This window comes from Marmota monax, unplaced genomic scaffold, assembly GCF_021218885.2.
Source record: "Marmota monax isolate L192 unplaced genomic scaffold, Marmota_monax_Labrador192_F-V1.1 WCK01_AAM20220418_F8-fsc00119, whole genome shotgun sequence".
Classification (NCBI taxonomy): Eukaryota; Metazoa; Chordata; class Mammalia; order Rodentia; family Sciuridae; genus Marmota; species Marmota monax.
The window spans coordinates 5,614,398-5,629,824 of record NW_026694771.1 but is presented as its reverse complement, the minus strand read 5'-3'; the positions used below and the strand labels follow the sequence as shown (position 1 = coordinate 5,629,824).

At 38.5% G+C, this 15,427-nt stretch overlaps 1 protein-coding gene and 1 non-coding gene across 2 annotated transcripts in view; one reads left to right on the top strand and one right to left on the bottom strand.

Annotated features, from left to right (window-relative positions):
* Tmprss7 (transmembrane serine protease 7) overlaps window positions 1-12,859 on the top strand; it is a 35,525-nt gene extending 22,666 nt beyond the window's left edge. The window contains exons 10-16 of the mRNA XM_046425258.2: window positions 498-605; window positions 3,112-3,222; window positions 4,246-4,362; window positions 5,269-5,440; window positions 6,854-7,122; window positions 8,650-8,786; window positions 11,785-12,859. Coding sequence (XP_046281214.2) covers window positions 498-605; window positions 3,112-3,222; window positions 4,246-4,362; window positions 5,269-5,440; window positions 6,854-7,122; window positions 8,650-8,786; window positions 11,785-11,955 — 1,085 coding nt within the window. The 3' untranslated portion in view covers window positions 11,956-12,859. The remainder of the gene's footprint in view (window positions 1-497; window positions 606-3,111; window positions 3,223-4,245; window positions 4,363-5,268; window positions 5,441-6,853; window positions 7,123-8,649; window positions 8,787-11,784) is intronic.
* On the bottom strand, window positions 11,521-11,627 carry LOC124079602 (U6 spliceosomal RNA). The gene has a single exon (XR_006847408.1). It is a non-coding gene; the product is annotated as a U6 spliceosomal RNA (small nuclear RNA).
* Window positions 12,860-15,427: the final 2,568 nt, after the last annotated feature.

The window sequence follows — 15,427 nt, the reverse complement described above, 5'->3', positions numbered from 1 at the left end:
CATCCCATTTATAATCCCCCAGAAAGTCTAAAGTCTGCACATTAAGAATGCTGGCCTCTAATATGTCTTCCAGCTTTCCCATGCTTCAAGTCTGTATTAATGCTGTGGAGCTGAGTCAAGGCAAAGGGTTTTTTTTGTTTTGTTTTGTTTTGTTTTGTGGTGCTGGAGATTGAACCCAGGCCTTTTTGCATGCAAGGAAAAAGACTGAGCTATCTCCCCAGCCCGAGGTTTGATTTTGAAGGTGACTTGGATGCAGTGGTTACTCAGACCTCCTGTTTAATTAATTTTCTTTTTTTTGTTCACTTGGGTTCTGCTTTTTAGCTTGTCATTACCCACATCCTTATTTAGATGGACATATTATATAATTACTCCTGCTACCTTGTCAAATCCCTAATCACTTAAAGCTTCATGTTTCTTTGCTAATGTGGTTTGGGCATTTTTCGGGACCCACATGACATTTTCTTTTTTCTTTCTTTCTTTTTTTTTATTGCTTATAGCTTGTCCTGTTGGATCTTTTAGATGCTCCTCTGGTTTGTGTGTCCCTCAGGCCCAGCGCTGTGATGGAGTAAATGACTGCTTTGATGAAAGTGATGAACTTTTCTGTGGTGGGTATTCAGGCTTTGAATATGACTTTCTTAGACGTAGCTTGTCAGGGCCATTGTTGCTGCTAGTGTCCACCTACAGTCTTTGTAGTGTAGATAGTGTTATCTATCACTACCTAACAAACTATGCCCAAACTCAGTGACTTAAAACAGTCATTCCTTGTCCTCCTCCTTCTTTTTTTTCCTTCACCTCCTCCTCCTTCTTCTTTTCTGTTGTTTTCTTTTTCTTTTTGCCCCCCCATTTTACAGTGTTGGGGATCAAATCCAGGGCCTCATGCAAGCTGGGCAAGATTCTACCACTGAGCCACATCCCCAGCCCCCATCATGTATTCCTCATCATATACCCATATGTTGTCTTGGATATGCCTGATCTAGGCTGAGCTCAGTTGGGTGGCTTTGCTTCAAGCACTGGGTCATCCTGAGCTTGGTTCTTCACAGGTCAGGATCAGGTCTATTCTTTCTGACTCTTTCTTTCATTGAGCCATGGATAGCATTGATAGTGACAAAAGCAAAGAAGGAGCAAGCAGAAACATATAGTTTCTCTGAAGGCTTGGCCTTGGGATTGGCACCCCATCACTAGTATCATCGTTCATGGCTCAAATCTGGTCACATAGCTGAGATCAAAGTCAAGGCTCAGGGAATTTCCTCTGCACATTTTGGGGTCATGGCAAGGATGGATTTGCATTAATATGACCACAGGGAGTAAAGATCTGTGATTAATAGCTTAATTCACCACAATTGTTTTTTGTTTGTTTGTTTTGTACATTATTAAAAAAAAAAAAAACACGTTATTTTCCACTGGTACTTGACAGTTAATAGCACCTGATACATTCTGAATTTTTATAAAACAAATTACATAATTCTTAGTATATAAAAATGACTCCAAAAATATTTGAATGTCTGTTATGGTATATGGAAAGGTAAATTATTAGGATTTTTATTCTACATTTAGACAATACATTTTCAAGGTTAACCTTAAAATCTTAGAAAACAACATTTTCTGTGAAAGTGCATTAGAGGAAACTGGTTCAATAAATCCAGTAAACATAATTTCAGCAGTAGAGACTAAACTACTACCAAAAAATCATGAAAACTCTTCTGAAAGATTTCAAAACAAAATTATTCAGAATCTCTTCCAAATCTATTTTTCTGGAATCATTTATTCAGTTTAATTTTAGGTAGAATTTAGGGTTACCTAAAACTCTCAAACAACTTCTTCTTCTTCTCCATCTCCTTCTCCTTCTCCTTCTCCATCTTCTTCTTCTTCTTCATACAACAATCCTGTTTGAAGTCACAGATCTTTTATCTTGAGAGCAGCTCAGAATCTGCAAAAAACTAAACTCAGAATTCCTCTTTATGGAGCACAGGGTTTGTTTATGAATGATAGTTTTTTTGTTGTTGTTGTCTTTAACCTACACAGTTTCTATTGATATTACATTGGTAATAACTAAGGGAGGGTAATCTGTCCCATAATAATTCCATTGGCAAAGACAGGCAAACCCTCCAATGCCAATCCTGATAGACCTTCCTAGGCTCTCCCCGATCCAAATAGGGATCCCCATACTCCAACCACCCTAACTCTCCAATGCCCCCCTCGACGTTCTCCATACAGATCCTTAGGTTTACCTTTTCTTTATTTCCTGTGTCTTCTAAAAGCTATTCATTCTTGAGGTTGCCTTTATATTCTTTCTTTTTAGAATCAATAATATGTTTAAAAAAGTATTTGATACATAACTGGTGCCCCGTCCCTTAAACATACAATCAAACAGAAGCCCGATTAAAAGGAATGACTTTTCCCAGCAGGGCTTCTTCCACAACTCAAGGGGAGATGTGTGGTCTATAGTCAGAAATGTCTAAGGAACCACAATTTCTGAAAGTGCTTGCTAATATACCATGCCTGCCTTCGATCTAAAGAAAATATTCCAAAAAGGGAAAATATTTTTTTCCTATTTTCAGATTTTTTTCTGCATTTCCTAATTGAGGAAATTGATCTCTAAGGATAAAAATCATCTTAAGAAGATTTTCCTTACACACAGACCACAAGTCTATTTTTTCTCTAAGATCTCACATTCATGAATTCATTCAACAAAACCTCATTGAACTCCTCCTATGTGATCAGGGGCCTGGGGTACAGATATGAATAAGATAATCTCAGTACACTTCCACTTCCATTAGGAGGGGAGACAAGTTCAATTTAGATAACAGCTTCCAATATTCATTTTTCTGAAAATAGATTACTTCAGATGCATTTAATTGTAATTAAATAAACAAACCATCAGAGTTCAACACATCTACACAATTGCAAAAATCAGATCTGACAAACTCAAGTGCTAGGATTTGCTCCAAAGTTTAAACATCAGCTTTTCCTCATGAAGGTGCTGCTGTTGAGGAAAAATCACTCTCTAGTTTGTCATCTTAATATTTTGTCCCTGTAGAAGGGCACTCCTGGTCATGGGAGAAGGCAGATGATGTCCCAGGCTCATAAGCCTTGTGTCTTTTCTCATTCCAGTGCCTGTTAAACCTGCCTGCAACACCAGCTCCTCCAGGCAGCACGGCCCTCTGGTCTGTGATGGCTTCAAGGACTGTGAGAATGGCCAGGATGAGCAGAACTGCACTCGGAGTGAGAAGGGTCCCCGTGCTCTGTTGTGCTTCCTAAATTAGAACCAAAATGCCTTTGCTGAGTCAGGGCAATCTAGTCCCAGTGTCCCCAAAACTTTCCCAGATTTGGCACTGAAAATCCCTTGTCTGGGGAAGCTCCTCAGTCCTAGAAAAAAATGAGTGACTAAAGTTGGTGACTTTAACAGGAGTGGACTTGTGCTGTGTGTGTGTGTGTGTGTGTGTGTGTTACTGTGTGAATACTGGCAGATTCTCATTGCTTACCTGATTTTTTTTTTTTTTGGTACCAGTGATTGAACCTAGAGACGCTTAACCAACCAGCCACATCTCCAGCTCTTTTTTAAAAATATTTTTATTTTGAGGCAGGGTCTCACTAAGTTGCTTAGGGCCTCACTAAGTTGCTGAGTCTGGCTTTAAACTTGTGATCCTCCTGCCTCAGCCTACCAAACCACTGGGATTACAGGTGCACACCACTGTACTCAGTTACTTCCTTGCTTTTAATGCTACTTAAGTTGCAGGATACCGAGGATCCGATGTAGAGGAACTTGCCAGAGACCATGAAGGGACAGAAATGCAAATTGTAATTACTACAGAAATGCAAACCTCCTGAGTTATGAACAAATGTGTGGGAATTCACACCATCTGTCTATTTTGCTTTTCTTGGATGACATAAAAAGACGAATGTGGTAGTGATTTATGCCCAAAGACTTTCCTTGGAGAATAAGACACAATAACAAAGAGGCTGTGGCCTAAAAAAGCCACTTATATGGCCAACTCCTTTGCATCTCACTCACCTACAGGGGAAGAAGGCCAGGTAATTGGATTGACTCTCAGCTGAAGTGCTTGCCTGCCTGCCTTCTTCAGTGGCTCTGAAAGGTCACTGTGGGTTTGTTCCATTTCTCTGCTAGTTTTTCCCAGAGCAGCAAATAGCGATTTTGTGGCTAATCCATCCTTTGCAAAGATCAGTGTCATTTACTCAGATGTTTCTGGCTAGAAAAAAACTGCTTTTTCTTTCATTCGTTTTTAGGCATTCCGTGCACCAACAGAACTTTTAAGTGTGGCAATAATATTTGCTTTAGGAAACAGAATGCAAAATGTGATGGGATCGTGGATTGTTCAGATGGAAGTGATGAAGTCGGTTGCAGTGAGTAGAAAAGCTGTTCCTTTTGATTCCTATCTTCCCACCTGGTTTGCCCATTTTCCATTTTTATTCTCTTCCTCATGGAATTCCCCTGGCGGATGTTACCCACAGACCAGGAAATAATAGTAAATCTTGGTGAGCTGAGTCTGAAATTATTTCTCCATCTTCTTTCTTGATACTAAGCATCAATATACTAGATGTTTCCAAAGAGAGCTTTCAATTTCTAGTAACACTAATGAAGGAAGAAGGTCTTAAGTAAAATAGCCTGTGACAAATGAAAAAGTGGGCTTCTGGAGGATTTTTGCTTATATCTTACTTTGTGAACAATATCAATTGTTGGTTCTTTGTTTATTCAAAACCTACTAACTGTTCTGTGCCATATGTTCTTTTTAGTCATGTGGCTTCTAATTGGCCATGTGGCAACAGGTTAATTATATATCATTATCGACACTATTTACACAAAAAGTAAATTACACTAAAAGTAATTGCTCTGATAACTAGTTTGTCTTAGGCTTTAATTTATCTTTGTTTTACAAATTTTTCTTTTAGATTGGCACAGCTTCAAACACATTATCAATTCTGTTATATCAGAACTTACCTTTTTCGTCTCCATCTAGCCACCTAACACCAGGGCTGTTGTTTGTATCAGTACAGCTGTTACTATGGATCCCTCTGCCTCCGCATGCATTACTGTATGGAGACTTCCTGTTAGGGCTTGTTTTCTGGAAGGAAGGAGTAGTCGGCTGGTGCTGGTTTCAGACAGACCCATTAAATTCCTTTCTAGATAAGCAGGCGATTTTAAATTGCTTACTTGGTGACTCAGTTCCCAACCCAGCACTGAACCTGACCTAATTTCCAGTTTTTCTTCAAGTCTGCCTTAAATCACATGACCCTTCCTCTCTACCAAAGGCTGTAGCAGGCGTTCGTCCACTGTCCACCGAGTCGTCGGGGGCACTGACTCCCAGGAGGGGGCTTGGCCATGGCAGGTCAGCCTCCACTTTGTTGGATCTGCCTACTGTGGCGCCTCCGTCATCTCCAGGGAGTGGCTTCTCTCTGCGGCCCACTGTTTCCATGGAAACAGGTAGGGTATCCCAAACCTTACTCTTGAGTGGCACATTCTGACAACAGATCATACATCTGCCCTGAATTGTGAGAAGAAGCCCCTACAGGGGAAAACAAAACAAAACAAACAAACAAACAAACAAACAAAAAAAACAATCAATTCAATCAGGCTACCTTTTTGTTTGTTTTGGTGGGATGGGGGCACTGGTTATGTGTCAAATAGTTTTTATTTATTTTAGGTATCATTGAGATAAAGAAAGAACACAAAGGAAACATCAAGAATGAATAGTTTTTACTAGACTGAGGAAATAAATAAAATTAGGTCAGATGGGAAGACCTAATAGGCTGTGTGGAGAATGTGGAGGAGTGGCTGGAGTATGGGGATCCCTGTTTGCATTGGGGGTGATCCTGGGAAGGTCTGTTAGGGTTGGCATTGGAGGGGCTCTGTCTACCTTTGCCAGTGGGATTATTATGAGACAGAAGATCTTCCAGCTAAGGGTGAAAGAGAAGCTTAAAATGTGATCTAACTTGAAATTTAAACTTATTTAAATCTACTAGACCTTAGGTTCAAAACTAATTTCATATTCTGAATGTTAAGAGATTTCAACTAAGTTATACAATTTGAGTATTTACTCTTCCAATGAATTACAGGAATCGTGTTAATTACTGAAATAGCTTCACCTCTGATCATTAATCTTAAATGCTGTGAAACTGCTGTGTCCTTATTTTTTTCCAAGAGTTTTCATTTTCTTTTCACTTTGAACTTCTCTTTGGCTGCCTCAGGGTGAGATCAAAGCCACACATGGAGATACAGTCCCCTTTGTGACTCTGTGCAGGGTGGGGGGCAGGGTCAACATTAGAATTCTGGAAGGACTGATCATGGTGGAGTTTGGTATCCCTTTGACTGTCATACTTAAGCAGCTACAGCAGCTATGAGGCTTTTGGTAGCTTGCAGCAAGAAGGAATTTCATTAAATTTCTGCTTAAAACAATTTTTTACATTGACTTTTTATTTGTTCTTTTTAGTTATAAATGACAGTAGACTGTAGTTTGATATATTATACATACATGGAATATAACTTCCCATTCTTCTCGTTGTACATGATATGGAGTTACACTGGTAAACACTTCATTTTCTAATCTGCCTTGGAATTAATATTATTTGAATTGGTAGAAGGGTCCCCAGATCACCATATTTACTGGCCCTGTTTGTCTCCATCAGATGCCATTGTTAGCATGAATAGGAAGAATTTAACCAATTAACTCTAGTTATAAATGTTCTTGACCTGTGTGTGACTTGTGAAATACTAGTGGCAAGAAAATTTCCTTCAGGACCTCCTTTCCTCAGCCTCATCTCTCTGTAGAGTGCTTGTTTCTAAACTGTGTAGGACTCTTCAGACTGCTAACTTGGTGGTTCATTCCTTCTCTACCAGGTTGTCAGACCCCACACCGTGGACAGCTCACCTTGGGATGTATGTGCAGGGGAATGCCAAGTTTATTTCCCCATTGAGAAGGATCGTGGTCCACGAGTACTACAACAGTCAGACCTTCGACTATGATATTGCTTTGCTACAGCTCAGTGTCGCCTGGCCTGAGACCCTGAAACAGCTCATTCAGCCAATCTGTATTCCTCATGTTGGCCAGAAAGTGCGCAGTGGGGAGAAGTGCTGGGTTACCGGCTGGGGGCGAAGGCATGAGGCAGGTCTGTGTGTGAATGAATGGGCTTGGCCTTCCACATGGATGAGAGTAACTTGTGCTGATGCTGTGCTTTGGGGTTCCCAGAGAGGATTTGTATATATCATCTTCTTTGGGCCTCCTAACAACTCTGAAAGTTTGGATTGGAGGAGACTATTTTCATCCCTGTCTTATGATTCTTTCCATCTGCTCCAGAAGAAGCAGGGAGACGGAGGGAACCTTTAAACAAAAGCAGAATTGACTAGATAGCATGGGCTCTTTTCAAACTCTGAAGAGGTGCTGGGATTTCCACTAGACAAGAATAGTTCCTCCTTGGCTTCTCTTTTATTCCAAGATGTGATTCATTTTTATAAAGGAGAGGACTTTTATGTATGCACACTCCACTGTCAACTCAGACAGCTATGTAGAAGATTATGCAGGTATGTCCTGCACCAGGATTCTTGGCCAAGCTAAGCTTCCCTTAGCTAATCCAGGCTTGGGCATTACACCAACCTATAATTGGTCCACTCAGAGGGGATACCTTTTTTTGCCTCTCCACCCAGAAAAAAAGCATCATTTTCCAATATGTACCCAAATCAGGGAGTATGCTAGGGAAGGCTGTATGTTCATCCTGCCATGATTTTTCCATGAACTAGGATTCATGGTTGATTCTGAATATACTATGAGGAGAAAAATACAAAGCTTCATGTACATGTCCCCAGAGGTTACTGCTAGAACTTTCCTTTGACCTCCCAGTCATCTGGGATTCCCTTGCAGCCTATCCAAGGGTTTAGGACAGTGTCTGTGCTTCCTGAACTTTCCCTGAATGCTTGCTTTGACACTATCTAAAGATTCACTGTGAGCAGCTTCTCAAATGCTCACTGTCCTCAGTTAGTTATTGAAGTAGTAAGATTCACCTTCGTTTTATTTGCTGAGGTCTCAGAGTCCTGAGAGAGAAGGCAGCTAGGTGTTTGAACACTTACAACTCTGATAGGATACTGTGCTCCATGCTTTAGTTTCAATATCACAAAGGGAATTGTCTACCCATTATTTTATAAACGTGTGCTTGTGTGTGTGTGTGTGTGTGTGTGTGTGTGTGTGAATCATCTTAGCCAAACAGGTTTAAAGGGAAGTGAAAGAGCTATATAGAAACAGTTGTTTTTATGATTCTTCAGAGACTTCTATATGTCAGTTGTGCTCCTTTACTTAAGGAGCTCTCTTGAACAGTAAATATTGGTACTAAGCTTTGTTGACTCACGGTCATTCTAAATGCAGGAAGTATGAGATGAAGGAGTATGGGACGGTGGTTTAGGTGGGGGAGGCAGATCTTGAGTCTAAATCCTGTTGGTATTTGCTAGCTATATGCCACTGGGCAAGTCCTTTTATCTCCCTAGATTCCTTTTCCTCATCAGCAAAATAGGGATAATAGTAGAGTTCATCTCCAAGAATAGCTCTGAGGGTTAAAGGAGATAATCTGAGTTATCATTCAAATGAAACCTTGAAGAGATGTAGTCATTACCATTACCGTGATTTCCAACTCCAATGTGTTTTCCAGATAGTAAAGGCTCCCCTGTTTTGCAGCAAGCAGAGGTAGAGCTCATTGATCAAACCCTCTGTGTTTCCACCTATGGGATCATCACTTCGCGGATGCTCTGTGCAGGAGTGATGTCTGGCAAAAGAGATGCCTGCAAAGTAAGTCCTCCTACCTTTCTCTTGCCCAGCATGTGTTTTCCATAAATGCTTTCACATTTAATCCATGCAACCCTGGGGAATAACTAGGGCAGATATTCCCCTTACCTCATCTGAGGTATTAATTATGACCTAGTTGCCTAAGATCAGGGAAAGGTGCCGAAAGAACTGGTTTTATAGAATCAGTTTGTAATCCCTGCATATCTTCTTCCAGCATTCACTTGGTGAGGTCAGCCTTCATATGTCTGCCACAATTTCCTTATAACTAAAAAGCAAAGCAAAAAATGACACACACATGCAGACTATGTTTCAGAATTGCTACCTATTTCCTTAGGAGCAGGAGCTGTTCAACTTCTGAAACAAACTTCCTTCCTTCCTTCCTTCCTTCCTTCCTTCCTTCCTTCCTTCCTTTCTCTCTCTCTCTCTCTCTTTCTTTCTTTCTTTCTTTCTTTCGATTTCATCTAAAGCATAGGCAGATGGCGGTGAGAAGAGAAGAGGAATAGGAGAGGTGACAAGAATACTCATATGCAGCCCTCCGGGTAGCCGTCTCTAGCAGTGGTTCAGCTGGAAGTCATCTTTCAAGGGAGGGGATATTTCTCTGAGCCTATGATTTCAAATCTATGTCCATGATCACCAAAGATGATTAAGAGAGTAAGGATGACAGCAGGATCAGTTCCCATATCTTTCCACAACTTCAGCCATGATGCCACAAAATTCATTATAATATTGACTTCTATCTTTTGAGATTCTACTTTGTGACAAGCAACCATGGTACATCATTTACTTCAATTTATTCTTTTATTTACATTTTACAGAGGAGGAAACTGGAGACAGAGAGGATAAATAGATGACCCAAGGTCATATAGCTAGCAAGTACAGATATCTGGGCTGGGATTTGAACCCATGGCTCTCTAATGCTAAAGTTGCTGTTTTAGGGTTTCCTGTAGCTGGTCAGTTACAAAGTCCTGTTCCACACAGTCATCAAGCTTATGCACTAAATTTGTATTAGTAGATCTGGTTTTGCATCAATTAAAATAAAGATCCCAGTTTCTTAACCTGTCAGAATTTACCTAATCAGGTGTAAAATTGTGGAGGTGGGATGTAGGGGCACATTTAGACTGCTATCTAAGCAAGTTGTAACTTTCCAACCCTCCCTAAAATAGAAAAATAAAACTCAGACATTATACTAAAGGAATTATACTGTAGGAATTACTTTTAAATCTTTAATTATTTGAGTCCTGACTTTATAAAGTTGAGATATCAGAAGGGACTCTCAAAAGGACGTATTTTGTCTATGAAAACTGTCTGACAGTGGCTCTTAGGGTTGCTGCATTGGATCTGCCGAACAAAACATGCTTTGTGTTTCTTCTGTGGCCATGATCCAACTGCTGAAGTCGCATGGCCCAGAGATAGAAGTCACCCTTCCAAGATAACCATAAGGTGGTTGTGAGGATTAAATGACCCAAAACAGTGCCTGGCATATAGAGAACACTAAATAAATGTTAGCCCTTAATGCTACTGCCACCTATTCTTTGTATGGGACATGTGCAAGAATCTTCTAATGTTATTCTCAGACTTAAAATTAAGTTTTTAAAAAATGAATGTAGTTTTTTTTTTATTATAAGAAGATATCTAAACTTATTCAATGACATTAGCAGTTTCAGGTGTCAACATATATTATATACAAACAGAGATATGATAAATTGTGGTATATATGTGTATTAAGAATTATAATGCACAAAAAAGAGAGAGTACATGTACAATGGCATAATTTGGTGTGAACATACTTTACTGTGCTGTAAAATTGTGCTGTAAATGGGTAATAATGAGTGTAATGCATTCCACTATTGTCATGTATGTAAAATAAAGAAAGAAAAAAATTTATTCTAATTAGGTATATATGATAGCAGAATGTATTTTGATTTATTGTATACAATTGCAACATAACTTTTCATTTCTCTGGTTGTACATGATGTACCATCCCAACATATGCACAGTCATACATGTACCTAGGGTAATGATGTCCATCTCATTCCACTCCCTTTCCTACTCTTATACTCCCTCCCTTCCCCTCCCTTCCTTTTGCCTAATCACAGTACCTACATTTCCCCCCTCCCCCTCCCCCATTATGCATCAGCATCCACTTATTAGGGAGAACATTCAGCCTTTGGTTTGGGGGGATTGGCTTACTTCACTTAGCATGATATTTTCCAACTCCATCCATTTACCTGAAATGCCATAATTTTATTCCCTTTTAATGCTGAGTAATATTCCATTGTGTGATAAATCACAGTTTCTTTATCCATTCATCTGTTGAAGGGCATCTAGGTTGTTTCCACACTTTAGCTACTGTGAATTGAGCTGCTATAAACATGGATGTGGCTGCATCACTGTAGTATGCTGATTTTAAGTCCTTTAGGTATAGACCAAGGAGTGGGATAGCTGGGTCAAATGGTGGTTCCATTCCAGGTTTTCTAAGGAATATCCATACTGCTTTCCAGATTGGTTGCACCAACTTGCAGTCCCACCAGCAATGTATGAGTGTGCCTTTTCCCCCACATCCTTGCCAACACCTATTGTTGCTTGTATTCTTGATAACTGTCATTCTGACTGGTGTAATGAAATCTTAGAGTAGTTTTCATTTCATTTCTCTCATTACTAGAGATGTTGAGCATTTTTTCATATATTTGTTGATTGTATATCTCCCTCTGAGAAGTGTCTGTTCAGCTCCTTAGCCCAAAATATGGAACGCTTTACTAATTTGCATGTCATCCTTGTGCAGGGGCCATAATAATCTTCTCTGTATCACTCCAGTTTTAGTGTATGTGCTGCTGAAGCGAGCACTACACATTATTTCTTGATGGTTCCTAGGCTGCATAGTGACTAGCCAAACAAAACGTATCAAAATGGGACTTCTGAACACAATCTATTAGACACAGTAGCAATGAACTTGATGATTATGAGACAAATGTCTTCATACTTAACATTATTTTTGACTTAGGGAGACTCCGGTGGACCTTTATCTTGTCGAAGACAAAGTGATGGAAAATGGATTTTGACTGGCATTGTTAGCTGGGGTCATGGATGTGGAAGAGCAAACTTTCCTGGAGTTTATACAAGAGTGTCGAACTTTGTTCCCTGGATTCATAAATATGTCCCTTCTCTTTTATAATTGTACTAGTTGTATTTTTATCTGTGATTTATGTGATAGATTCTTTTAAAACAATGAAATAATTATCAATAAAATGTCATGCAATTTTTCAACCGAAAATGTTAGATTGCACACATCTGATATTTACTGAAAGAGAGATATATAGTATGTGTTCCATAAAAATTACCCCAAGCATATAAAATATTCATCCTAAGGCATCAAGACATCATTGATTTAAGGATGAGAGAAATCTAAAGTATTATCACATACAAAGTCTCTAAAATAAAGTAAGAAATGAGGGAGATCTTTAGGTGTCCATACTTTATTTTATGTTCCTGTTCAAGTACAAATGTTTACAAGTATTGAGGTAAACATGATTTGCTGAAATAAGGAATTCCTGTAAAAAACTCCACACTTGATCATTAGCAATCCCATGAAATAAATGCACAGAAAAATATATCCTTTATAAATACAAATATAAACAAAGCTGTTATTGACAGAATAAGTACCTATATTATTGCTATCCAATTCAGTTTTGTCTAACCATATCATAACAGACCTATTCCAGCCATGGCACATGGCATTGTTGTGTACAAACAAAACTGATGGTTAGAAAACTTTACAAAATGACGGAATAAAGTATTGTGGTAGTTGGGTTGAAAGTACTTATATGAGATTCAAAGAGATTGTGGGAATTTTGGTCAATAGTGAAAAGCCAAAGGGATTTTTGGATGTTGGTTGTACATGTGGAAGTTTTCAAAAGTATCATCATCTGGCTTGTGGTTATTTCATAAAACTCAATGGTCAAGACCCTCATTGTTATAAAAAATTACATATAAGAGGTTGTGAGGGGAATGGGAAAATAAACAAGGAGAGAAATGAATTACAGTAGATGGGGTAGAGAGAGAAGATGGGAGGAGAGGGGAGGGGGGATAGTAGAGGATAGGAAAGGTAGCAGAATACAACAGTTACTAATATGGCATTATGTAAAAATGTGGATGTGTAACCGATGTGATTCTGCAATCTGTATTTGGGGTAAAATTGGGAGTTCATAACCAACTTGAATCTAATGTATGAAATATGATATGTCAAGAGCTTTGTAATGTTTTGAATAACCAATAAAAAAGACTTTCTTTCTTTTACTTTCAAAGCCTTATAATACCTTGTATAGTCTTAAGTCTATAGTACACTCTCAATACATACTTGATTTGATTTATTTTGATCTAGAGTGTTCCATATTTTATCTCATAATAATCTTTCCACTAATAGAGACCAGAGTTAATAGTAGCACCAAACAGATGAAACAGCAGAAAAAAAAGAAGAATGATATGATTTGTTTATCCTGGGATAAGTTCAAAGGAGGAATAACAATCCTACAGTGAAAGGGAGTTTGAGAACCTCAGCAAATCTTAATGCAACAGCTAAAGGAGAGAGAGCAAAATGTGTCATCCCCAAATCAGGTAAAAGACTGAAATATGAGTATGATTTCTCTGAAACAATGAATATTTCCCAGTTCACATAACATATTTTTATTTGTCAAAGAACTATTTTACTGAGATTATGGATAAAGCATCTTAATGGTACCTCTCTGAATAAGTCCCTAAGGCTTCAGTAAACTGGCTATGGGATAGTGCAATTCCTAGGCTCAAGTGTGCCACTAAATCCACAGTGGGGGACTTAGCTATTGAATCCACTGCATAGATAGCAATTAAGCTTACATTTCCCATACCGTAGGTTTATTTTTCCTGGTATGGCTGTTACCTGCATATAAGGCAAGTTGTACTTTTTACTTTATGATCATTTCTAAGGTACAGAATTGCTATTCACAAAATAATCAAAAACTTGTCTAAATCTGTGATCTCGATCAGGGTGTGGAGGAGGGCCAGCATGATCTATCATAATCTATCAGATTCATCAGGGGGAGTTTTTCAAATCAGGGATATTCACTACTAATATGGGCACTTACTGGTGCAATGTAAGTGTATGTGTTCCTCACAGTGTGTGTGTGTGTGTGTGTGTGTGTGTGTGTGTTGGTGGGAAGGTTGAGAAACACTAACCTAATTTACTTGAATAGTTCATGCCAAAATAAGTGTCATTAGAACCTGAAAGATATGGGACTATCCACTTCATTCTTGCAAAGATGTGGACTGAGGCAGAACTCAAGACTGATTTTGTTTGCAGAGTGGAATGGCCCCCATAAACAAAGACAGGAACATTTTGTGCCATATTATAGGGGAGAATATGTAGGTACCAAAGCCCTCCTTTCCAGTGCCTTGAAAATTATAAAATGCACCATCATAAAACAACCAATTATTTCTCAGTTGTCTTTGGCTTGATTGGTCTGAGTGATTGATCCAATTGTCCATGTTCAGGGTAATACTATTTGCCATCTTCAATATATGGGTGTGGACTATTGTGTTTGCAGGAGGTATAGATCTATTTAAAAGAAATGAGATGCCTTGGAGCATTGATATTATTATTTTGATGTTATTTTATTTTTTGTTATATATATTAACTATCTGGGAAATTATTCCTTCCAAAAGGAGATAAAGAAAGAAGGCAGAGTACTATGACAAGAAAAACAAAACTGAAAATCTTACATTGGTCATCAAATCTTGACAAGTATGCTTTTTAATTTCATTTAAATTTGAAACTTGAATACCTAAAGCAATTAAATCAACATTAATTGCAAACTATATTAAAGATAAATATTTGTGAAGTAAGAATACATTTTAAAAATCTGGCCCATAGAAATAATTTCTGGAAAAATTGCGAAAACAATCTTGGTTCTTCATTAACAAATGCTTAACTTTCACCAAGAATTCTTTAATCTAAACCCAGTTGTATCTTCTTTCTAGCTCATTCTGAATCTTTAGTTGGAGTCAAGCTGGCAGGATGGAAAAAATCCTTAGGGAGAGTTGTAACACTCATCTGCATTGTAGGTCAGTTGTCTGAGATTAAGAAATTGGCATTTACCAGAAACAGGATCTGGTTTCAAATAATAGCTTAAGTAGTTCATGTAATATTGGGAGGTGTCAGCAAGTGTTAGGTGACAGGAAAATATCCAGGACAGGAAGATAAATCAATATTGAAAGAAAATATATTGAATCAAGGGTTAGTGCTGGGTGCTAAGGATTGGCTGTTAGTGGGTATTATTAATTAAAAAATACTTAAAGTCATGAAAAGTAAGAGAGAATTTATAGAGACTGCTATTTTTAGGTGCAAGAATAAATGCTTTACTTTAATAATTTCACTTAATCATCTAAACTCCACTAGGTAAGGATCATTTTACAATAAGGAAAGATGCTGATAGATACTAAACAACCTGCCCAAGTACACATAGATAGTGGAAGTGTAATTTGATCCTTGTTTTGCTTGCCTTCAAAACCTGTACCCCAGAATACAAGCAACAATAAATGTTGGCGAAGATGTGGAGAAAAAGGTACACACGTACATTGCCAGGGGTTTGCAAATTGGTGCAACCACTATAAAA